Here is a 10,645-nt window from a genome sequence, read left to right as displayed (position 1 = left end):
CCCTCACACACGCCCAAGGCTGCAAACCTCCTCTCCTCCCCAGCCCACCACACCTGTCCGGACCCAATGTGGCTGAGACAGCCCCCAGGGATGGAGTCGCTGTCTGATCCATCTCTCCCCTGGGCTCTCAGAGGGACAGGAGTTACCTTCCTGGGCCTCAAAGCTCCGGTACTCCCCAAGCACTGTCCCCACTTGAGTGACCAGTCAGGAGGCTCCCTCTAAATAACTCCAGCTGACTCTGCCCGCACTGAGGGCTTCACCCACACCGTGAGTGGAAGCAGGGTAAAGCTCACCTCTGTCCTGTGAGCCCAGCCGGGTGGAGCCTGAGCACAGAAGAGGACGTCCCACATAACCTCTAGCTGGTCTCACACTCAACCAACTGTATCTCCTTGGGAACGTCACCTCCCATCTCCAGCCCCATTTCCTCTTACCAAGTAGGGCCAACAGTCTCTACTGGGCATCTCTGAGGATTTCATGCTCAAATGGGTGAGGTTTCCTTTAGGAATTCCTCCAAATACAGCTGGTGCTTAATACCCACTGGAAAAATTGTAGCAATTATATTTATTGCTATTTCTTCAGCCCAGTACAGGACAGAATACAGACCAAGTTCCCCAAAGCCGTGTCACTTAGCCTTGGAGAAGCTTCACAAAGGAAAGGGGTTCTGCGAAGGTTTCAAAAGAATGAGGTGGGATAGTCCAGCTGTGGGGACTTCAGGGGAACCCCAGCTCCTGAACCTGCTGCTATAAATGTGGCCATGTGGGCTGGGGTTCCCCCAGAACTGGCGGGGGACATGGGCTGTGGAGCTGGGGGCTGGACTGATTTCCAGGCAAGGGTGGGGAGCGTTTCTTCCTGTGGGGCCCAAATCTTTGCCTTGCAAAGTCTGAATGTGTTGGTTCCATCCCCAACACTCCCAGCCTCCAAGCCTTTATCTGGGTTATTCTCTCTGCCCAGTCTGCCGTCCTGTGAACACCTTCCACCCTAGCCCCAGCCTGGGGCAATGCTCTCTCTGTTCTGAGCCCTTCATGATAGCTTTAGTCCCTAAACCTCACTTCTCCTGCTTAATAAAAGGAGAAGTCGGGGCTTCATAACCTGAGGTGTCCAGCACAGTCCTGGAGAAAACCTGAGTCTGCCTGATTCCCCTGGATTTGGGTCCTACAGGGCCAGTCCCGCATCCCATGTATTAATACAGGATACAGGCTTCAGGTAATGACTGCTCCAACCCAGGCTTCTCTTCTACCAAAGGAGCTGGCAGAGGGCAGGGGTGCACCCCTCCTCAAGCCCAGGAGAGTAGCAAGAAGGAAGACCAGCTTTCTCTTCCCACCCCCCAGCCAGGGATGGGGGTGCCAAGAGAATTGAGGTGCCGCTCCCAGCACTGGCTTCTGCTTTCTGGCCCTGGCTGTGGTCAAGCCTGAGTCAGCCCCACGAGACCACGCTGTCTGGCTTGGGGAGCCTGAGAGGGGGAGGGGTGAAGCTTGGGAATGAGGAGGGGTATGGGCCAAGCTAGGAGAGGGGGCCTGGCTGCCCACGCCAGCGCAAGGGATCACCTCCCATGGGAACACAGGGTAGGGAGGTCGGAGAGTCGGGTCCATGGGCTAGGACTGGGGTGGGGGTGGGGGGCTGCGGCGGGCCCCATAGAGACCTCCTTCCTCTCCACTTCTCTGTTTATCTGTCTCTAAGCCCCCACCTCACCTCTGCTCAAGGTGCTCAGCCTCAGCTTCACAGAGCTGGGCCGGGCTGATTGCGGGGAAGGGTTGGGGGAGATGGAAGGGCAGCGCGTTGTTCAGGCGACTGGGGTCCCAGCACCTGGCGGGGGGTGGGGGAGGATGGGGCTGGGGTGGGGTTGGGATGGGAAGAAAGACCCAGAGAGAAAAGTAGAGACACCCAGAGGCACCCGCCCGGGCCCCCGAGGGGCGTGGGCACCGGGAGGCGGGTTCCGCCTGGGGGCCGGGCCACCGCCGAGTTAAAGGCGCTTCTTCCCGGGGCCACGGCTCCCCGCCGCCGCGCGTTCGCCGCCGCTGTGATGGCCTCGTCGCCTCTCCCCTTTCTGCTGCTGCTGCTGCTGCTGCCGCCGGAGGTCCCCGCCGCCACGCGGTGGTCCTCGCTGGAAGCGCTCCCCGAGGGGGCGGCCCCCTGCCAGGTAGCGTCGGCGACGCGGCGGGCGGGCCAGCCGGGGCCCGCGCCCAGGTCGGGGGCCGGTCGCTCCTCTCCTCCCACCACCCCCCGACTTCGACGGGGACCACCGGGGTCTGGAGAGGATGCTACCCGGGGGGAGGGGGGTGGCGACCCCCTCCCCAACCCCACCCTTCAAGCCGGCACTTTGGCCATACTTTCTTTTCCCTTTCGCTTTCCCATCTGGAGTCCGAGTCCCTCCGCTGCCCCCCACCCCACCCTCCCGCAACTCCCTCCTCCCCCCAAGGTGCACCGAGCACCAGCTGTGTACATCTGGAGCGAGAATCAGAGTCCCCTCTTTTAGGCCAGGGGAAGGAATCCCAGACTAGCTGAGCCGCCGGCCCCTGGCCACGGGCATTCATCGAGGGTGCGTTCCGTTCCGGGGAGAGCACGCGTTTTTGTGGTCCGGAGTAAACAGATGCCCGGGAGGCTAAACCACTTGCTCACAGACAAGGCCGCCCGCCACCCCTCAGCTGGAGCCGGAAGTCAGCACCTATTAGGCGCCGCCTCTGCAGTGGCCTTGGGAGGAGTTCAGCGGGCTGGTGGAGAGGAAGAGTAAATAGGGAGTCAGAGAGGTGTAGGTCCTTGCTCAGCCCAGGGCCGTGGCTCGAGGGGACGAAGTGGCCACAAAGGAGCAGGCGGTAGTGATACACACCACCAGAAGTCTACCGAGGCGGGTGAAGGCCGTGAATTCTTCCACCCTGTCTCCCCCTGGATAAGAAGTTTCATCTCCTGGAGGAAAGCAAGCCTTGTGCCTCCATTAACTGCCTACTGTTTGCAAATCTGTGTCACATCCATCTTGCAATCTGGCTGATATTTAGGAAGATTTAGGCTTTCGGTGAAGCCTCAGCATCAGACTCCCACCTGGCAAGGTGGGGAAGGAGTGTGAGATAGAACACCTACGGTCTCCAGCTTCCTTCCTGCCAGAGAGTTTAACTTGACTCACACCCCTTCCTCCCTGGGCAGGTCGGTGAGCTGTGCCTGCAGGCATCGCCCCAGAAGCCTGATGTTCCCCTGGTCAACGTGAGCCTCTACTATGAGGCGCTGTGCCCTGGCTGCCGGGAATTCCTGATCCGAGAGCTCTTCCCGACGTGGCTGATGGTGTGGGAAATCCTCAACATCACCTTGGTGCCCTATGGGAACGCTCAGGTGCCTGGGGACCTGGAAATGGAGGCACGTGGCCACAGGAAGGAGGCCTGGGGAAGAGGGCAGCCAGCACTCACCTCGTTGCTTTTCAGGAAAGAAACGTCAGCGGCAAGTGGGAGTTCACGTGCCAGCATGGTGAGCGGGAGTGCATGCTTAACAAAGTGGAGGTGAGCAGCTCTCCTCTCCTTCAGTTCCCAAGGGAGGGGCACAGAGGCTGTGGCGACTGCCCTGGTAAGGAAGGTGAAATCGTGACTCAGAAGGGATTGCAGACAGCTCTGTCCCTTGCCTGTGAGCCTCCATTTAATCGTGTCTTTGTTGTCTGCTTGATTGGTGGACACCTCATGATTATTCCTGGGGTGGTCCTTGGGGTGGAGGGTGCTCTGAGCCACTCACATCCTTGCCTGCCTGCTTCTACCCCTAGGCCTGCCTGCTGGACCAGCTGGAGCAGAAAATGGCCTTCCTGACCATTGTCTGCCTAGAGGAAATGAATGACATGGAGCAAAATCTGAAGCCGGTGAGTAACACCCCTCATTCAGCCTGGGTTGGGGGGTCCTGGCCTCCCTGCATCCAGACAGACCCAGGCTCAAGTCCTGGCCCCGACTGCCACTCTCTGTGCAGTCCCAGGAATACAGCCACCTTTCTCAAAGATTCAGTCTCTGAATGGAAGGAACCAAGATCTTCTGCAGGGCTGCTTGATAGATCAGGGAGGGCTTCCTGGACAAGGTGCCTCTGAGCTGGGCTTCGTTGAACAGGAATATACAAGGACACAGACAGTGATCCTTCTCTGGGGTATGGAGATGACACACCTGGCCCACCACCCTCCCTGGAGGATTATGAAAAAGAACTCCCAAAAGGGTGACTCATCTGCCCTGATTGTTTCTTTATTCATCAAGCATCTGGGCCACCCAAGAGACCTGAAGCCCTAAGACACCTCCAAGCCCTGCAGAGTCATAGTGTGGCTGGGGGTGTGCCAAGGAGGAGGGAATACTCAGGAGACTCAGAGGAAGGAGGAGGAAGCGTGTTCCCAGCAGAGGGAACAGCAAGTACGGATGCTCTGGGGAAAATAAAACACTGCAGGGGTGGGGCTGCAGGTCTGGTCTTCTGGGAGGCAGCCTGAGCCCCTGTCCTGGGGGCCTCCACTCAGGCATGTGTTAAGCACTTGCTATTTAGGAGCCTTGCTGCATCCCTGGAAACCTAGCTGTCTCCTGTTGGCAGTAAGGAAGCAGAAACTGGGCTTGGGGGACTGGGGGTTGTTAGAAGGAGGACCGTTGGGGAGATAACAGGGAGGAAGCTGAAGCAATGCCCCTGCTGACCAGCTCGCCACCTGCCCTCAGTGCCTGCAGATCTATGCGCCAAAAGTGTCCCCGGATTCCATCATGGAGTGTGCTAGGGGGAACCGCGGCATGCAGCTCTTGCACTACAACGCTCAGCTCACGGACGCTCTGCGGCCACCCCACAAATACGTGCCCTGGGTCGTTGTCAATGCGGTAAGAACTCTTGGGGCCCCCCGGCAGGAACCAAGCTGATGGGCATGTACGTTGATCTGGGAGGCAGGAGGCAAGGGCCACACTGGGGGCCAGTGGAACTTTTAACCCCCTGTCTTGCTTGTTCAGGAACACATGGAAGACGAGGAGCATCTCCTACACCTTGTCTGCCGGTTGTACCAGGTAAGCCAGGCAGGGAATGGAGGGATCTGGGTGGTGGAGGTAGGGTAGGATCTCCTTTCAGGACCCCAACTCATGGCTACCTTCTCCAGGGCCAGAAGCCAGATGTCTGCCAACTCACAGCTGACCTGTCCAAGGAAGTCCACTTGAAGTGACTGACAACCAGTGTCCTGGGAGGGAGCTGGTACAAGAAGAACGAAATCATACCTGCCCTTGTTTTTGATCCCTGACTCAGCAAAGCCACTACTTCTACCTATTCTACGAAGCCCAGACTCAAAATTCTGCCCCAGGATCAAGAATCTTGCCTTACTGTGAATGGTGCTACATCAAAACTCACTTAATAAAACACTTTTGGATTTTGTGATTCAGCAAATCTTTTTCCAGATATGCACAGTGCTGGGACCCCTGAGAACCTCCCTGTCCTGGGGATGAAGAGCCAGAGTCCCTAGTCCCATGGGGCGGGGATGGGCCAGACGGGGAGACACCAGTACTAGAGGAGGCCAGAGGAGAAATGAAGGTTCTTCATAGGAAGGAGAGACATTGGAGCTGGGGTTTTGAAGGGTGACTAGGAGTTCATTAGGCAAAACATATATCTGTTACATCAACACACATCCCTAGCTACTCTTTTTCGCTGCCCCACACTAGGTGTTATGGGTTAAGCCAGAAGGTCGCAACTGGAGTCATGGAAGGCCACAGGTGGGGCAGTGACCTTGTCTGGGGAGTTTGAAAGAATATGTTCACTGGGGAGAAGTCATGGAGTTCCAGGGAAGGGAAACAAGTGTGAAAAGACCCAGACAGCAACAAGATCTGCAGTTAGACTGCCAGGCTGAGGCATCTAAGAACAACAGGGCATGGATAACTTTCAAAAAAGGGGAAAAGTCACAGTTCTCACGCTGGTGTGAAATGAATACATGTTACAGATTGTCTTTATTTCATGATTTATGAGGGGCAACTGGTCAGATATTCAAAGAACAAACAGGTTTATAGATCAGGAATATTGATTGGGCAAAACTGACTCAAGGGGCAGAGAAATGATCAGCTTTCCCTTTTTTTGCACCCAGTTTTATGACGTTTTTATAATTTTAATACAGTTGACCCTTGAACAACACAGGCTTGAACTGCATGGATCTGCTTCTACACGGATTTTGTAAAATAATTTTATTTATTTGTTTTTGGCTGAGCTGGGTCTTCGTTGCTGCATACAGGCTTTCTCTAGTTGCGGCGAGCTGGGGTCTACTCTTCACGGCAGTACATGGGCCTCTCATTGCAGTGTTCTCCTGTTGCCGTGCACAGGCTTGAAGGTGTTCAGGCTTCATTGCGGCTCACAGACTCTAGAGCGCAGGCTTGTTGTGGCGCACGGGCTTAGTTGCTGCTCAGCATGTGGGATCTTAATAGACCAGAGATGGAATCGGTGCAAGGCGATTGCAAGGCGGACTCTTAATCAGTGGACCACCAGGGAAACACCCTACGCAGATTTCTTTCCCCCAATAAATACAGTCCTACGTGATCTGGAGTTGGTGTATGTGGTTAGAATGCTTAAAATTTACTTGCTTCGCAACTTTCACATGTAGCAATACAGCACTCTAACTATACTCACCATGCTGTACCTTAGATCCTCAGGGCTTATGGTAAAAGTTTGTACCCTTTGACCAGCATCACCCCATTCCTCACCCCACCCCCCATCTCCTGAAAACCAGCATTCTTCTGTTTCTGTGAGTTGGGCTAATTTAACTTCCACGTATAAGAGAAATCATGCAGATTTTAAGTGTTCTCTGTCTGGCTAATTTCTCTCTGTTCTCTGGCTTCATCCACGGTGCCACAAATAGCAGGATTTCCTTCTGGTTTTTTTATGACTAAATAATATTTGAGCTGTCCCTTTTGTTAAAAATAATCTCAAAGAAAGACCTTCCTGGCCAGGTCTCATTGAATTTGCCCTGATTATTTTACACAGGTACAGCAGGAGTTCAGCTTGCTTTACTGGAAGTTTCCATAAGGAGTCTCAAAGTGGACTTCCAAAAGCCTCTATCCTTTGCTAACTGAAGATAACAGCCCGAGCTTCACCTGCTGTATCTACGCCTTTTGGTGAATTTGGCTCTTCTTTGATGTCCCCGAAATATGCAAAGGATCTTGGTTGGCCTGGCTGGATCTCTAAGGCTTACCCTGCAAGCTAGATACAAGCCAGCTTTCCTGAGAGGGTTTTGTAGCACTTGCTCCCAGAAGTCCGACTTAGTCTCTTGACACTGTTTGGTGAAATCCTATCTGGGAATGGTCTCTCTTCCAGAAAGTGGAGCTTAATTCCACCCCCTCATCCCAACCCTGAGAGTGGGCTGGATTTGGGGACTCAATTCCAAAGGAGGGAAAGTGAGACATGGTAACTCGATAGTGGAGCAGAAACAGCTGGCAGACAGCCCCTGAACCACGTGGTCCAGGTGAGGGTTGCAGGCTTCGGGCTAGCGTCACTAACAGTAAGTCATGCGGTATCATGCGCTTTCACACGGACACCACCTTTGTGAACCCCAATCTAACCACGAGAAAACAGCACCTGAACCCAGATGGAGGGACATTCTACCAAATGCCCCACCGGTCCTCTTCAAAGGCGTCATGGTCATAAAAAAAAACAAGAAAAAACACTGAAAAACAAGGAAAAAAACCAGAAAGATTAGAGACCGGAGGCGCCTAAGGAGAGGGATAACATCCCCCAATATGGTGGGATCATGGCCAAGTTTACATTTGGACAAATAACTGGAATTAGGACTGATAAGTCTGTCCTGTGGCTCCCTGATATCAGTAAATGCCCCTTCAGGAATCTGCCACATAGAAATGTTTCACAGAGCTAAAGACTACAATCTGCTAGTGAAAAGAACAAAAAAGAGGCAGACTCCCAGATACAGAGAACAGAACAGTGATTACCAGTGGAGAGGGGTGGATGGGCAATATAGAGGTAAGGGATTAAGAGGTACAGACCATCAGCATAAAATGTGCTTCCCTGGTGGCTCAGTGGGTAAAGAATCTGCCTGCAGTGCAGGAGATGGAAGCAGATGAAAGTTCAATCCCTGGGTGGAGAGGAATCCCTGGAGGCGGGCCTGGCAACCCACTCCAGTATTCTTGCCTGGAGAATCCCATGGACAGAGGAGCCTGGTGGGTTACAGTCCTAGGGTCTCAAAGAGTCGGACAGGACTGAAGTGACTGAACACACACACACACACACACACACACACACACACGCTCCAAGGATGAGCTTCCCCGGTGGCTCAGACGGTAAAGAACCTGATTACAGTGTGGGAGATCAGGATTTGATTCCCCCAGTCAGAAAGATTCCCTGGAGAAGGGAACAGTTTCTCACTCCAGTATTCTTGCCTGGAAAATTCTATGTTGCCGTCAGACACGACTGAGCAACCAACACACATATGCTACAAGGATATAGCGTATAACACGGAAACTATAGCCGATGTTTTACAATAGCTGCAAATGGAGTGTAACCTTTAAAATTTTTGAATCTTTATATTGTACAACTAATTTATATACTATGATATATCAACGAGACATCAATGAAAAAAAAGAAATATGTCGCAGGGAGGGCACTAACCAAGCTCCTTTTAAATTAACTGACTAGAGTAATTGTGACTACAAAATCCCTTCTAAAGATTAACACAGCATCGTAAAGCAACCATACTAGTGTAAAATAAAAGTTTTTACAAACTCATAAAATACAACATCACATCATATTCGCATTTTATCATATTCACGAGTTCTACCTACACTCAAGGAGGACGTACAGATGTACATCTGAGGCAGAAATCTTGGGGCCATATCTTAGAATGCTGCCTCTCACACTTCCTGGTATAGAAAAATATACTCACAGTGAGACATAAAGGCCTCTCTGAATTACAGACACGACTGAGCGACTTCACTTTCACTTTTCACTTTCATGCATTGGAGAAGGAAATGGCAACCCACTCCAGTGTTCTTGCCTGGAGAATCCCAGGGACAGGGGAGCCTGGTGGGTTGCCGTCTATGGGGTCGCACAGAGTCGGACACGACTGAAGTGACTTAGCAGCAGCAGGCATGCAGGTGGTGGCTCATTCAGTAAAGAATCACCTGCAACGCAGGAGACCTGGGTTTGATCCCTGGGTCAGGAAGATCCCCTGGAGAAGGAAATGGCAAACCACTCCAGTATTCTTGCCTGGAAAATCCCATGGACAGAGGAGCCTGGCGGGCAACAGTCCATGGGGTCTCAAAGAGTTAAGACACGACTGAGCAACTAAACCATCACCAGGCATGCAGACAGAGTTTATAGCTTCATAAAGTTCAGCTGTGGGTCAAGAGAAACAGCATAGGGGAAGTAAAATTTAGAATTTGATTTTGGGAAGCTTGTCCAAAACATCCTTGCCATCTCCTGTTTGACCCCTTCCAATTTGCCTTGATTCATGGACCTGACATTCCAGGTTCCTATGCAATATTGCTCTTTACAGCATCGGATCTTGCTTCTATCACCAGTCACATGCACAACTGGGTACTGTTTTTGTTTTGGCTCCATCCCTTCATTCTTTCTGGAGTTACTTCTCCACTGATCTCCAGTAGCATACTGGGCACCTAATAACCTGGGGAGTTCCTCTTTTGGTATCCTATCATTTTGCCTTTTCATGCTGTTCATGGGGTTCTCAAGGCAAGAATACTGAAGTGGCTTGCCATTCCCTTCTCTCCAGTGGACAGCGTTCTGTCAGACCTCTCTACCATGACCCGCCTGTCTTGGGTTGCCCCGCGGGCATGGCTTGGTTTCATTGAGTTAGACAAGGCTGTGGTCCTAGTGTGATTAGATTGACTAGTTTTCTGGGAGTATGGTTTCAGTATGTCTGCCCTCTGATGCCCTCTTGCAGCACCTACCATCTTACTTGGGTTTCTCTTACCTTGGGCGTGGGGTATCTCTTCATGGCTGCTCCAGCAAAGCCCAGCCGCTGCTCCTTACCTTGGACGAGGGGTATCTCCTTACTGCCGCCCTTCCTGACCTTCAACGTGGGACAGCTCCTCTAGGCCCTCCTGTGCCTGCGCAGCCACCGCTCCTGGGTTGCTCCTCCCGGCTGCCGCCCCTGGCTTCAGGCTCGGGGTGGCTCCTCAGGGTCACCGCCCCTGGCCTCGGGCGAGAGGTGGCTTCTCCTGGCCGCCCCTGACCTCGGACACGGGGTAGCTCCTCCCGGCTGCCACCGACCTCGGACGCAGGGTAGCTCCTCTCGGCCGTTCCTGCGCCGTAGCAGCCTGGCACTCTAGGCCACTGCCCCTGACCTAGGAATCAGCGAACTAAAATGGACTGGAATGGGTGAATTTAACTCAGATGACCATTATATCTACTACTGCTGGCAGGAATCTCTCAGAAGAAATGGAGTAGCCATCATGGTCAACAAAAGAGTCCAAAATGCAGTACTTGGATGCAGTCTCAAAAACGACAGGATGATCTCTGTTCATCTCCAAGGCAAACCATTCAGTATCAGAGTTATCCAAGTCTATGCCCCAACCAGTAATGCTGAAGAAGCTGAAGTTGAACGGTTTTATGAAGACCTACAAGACCTTTTAGAACTAACACCCAAAAAAGATGTCCTTTTCATTATAGGGGACTGGAATGCAAAAGTAGGAAGTCAAGAAACACCTGGAGTAACAGGCAAATTTGGCCT

The 10,645-nt window shown here is 52.8% G+C and overlaps 1 protein-coding gene across 1 annotated transcript; it reads left to right on the top strand.

The window, feature by feature from the left end:
* Nucleotides 1-1,980: 1,980 nt before the first annotated feature.
* Nucleotides 1,981-5,318, top strand: IFI30 (IFI30 lysosomal thiol reductase). The gene is made up of 7 exons (XM_068979588.1): nucleotides 1,981-2,137; nucleotides 3,136-3,318; nucleotides 3,408-3,482; nucleotides 3,737-3,829; nucleotides 4,650-4,802; nucleotides 4,929-4,982; nucleotides 5,072-5,318. Exons 1-7 carry the CDS (start codon nucleotides 2,021-2,023, stop codon nucleotides 5,132-5,134), a joined length of 738 nt encoding a protein of 245 aa, XP_068835689.1. The 5' UTR covers nucleotides 1,981-2,020; the 3' UTR covers nucleotides 5,135-5,318.
* Nucleotides 5,319-10,645: the final 5,327 nt, after the last annotated feature.

This window comes from Capricornis sumatraensis, chromosome 9 (assembly GCF_032405125.1).
Source record: "Capricornis sumatraensis isolate serow.1 chromosome 9, serow.2, whole genome shotgun sequence".
Taxonomy (NCBI): Eukaryota; Metazoa; Chordata; class Mammalia; order Artiodactyla; family Bovidae; genus Capricornis; species Capricornis sumatraensis.
Note: the sequence above shows the minus strand (reverse complement) of the source record. Positions and strands in the feature narration are given on the sequence as shown.

Coding starts and splice junctions, on each gene's coding strand:
- IFI30 (XM_068979588.1), top strand. CDS start 2,021: ATGGCCTCGTCGCCTCTCCCCTTTCTGCTGCTGCTGCTGCTGCTGCCG. Junction 2,138..3,135: donor AGGGGGCGGCCCCCTGCCAG/GTAGCGTCGGCG, acceptor CTCCCTGGGCAG/GTCGGTGAGCTGTGCCTGCA. Junction 3,483..3,736: donor GCATGCTTAACAAAGTGGAG/GTGAGCAGCTCT, acceptor TTCTACCCCTAG/GCCTGCCTGCTGGACCAGCT.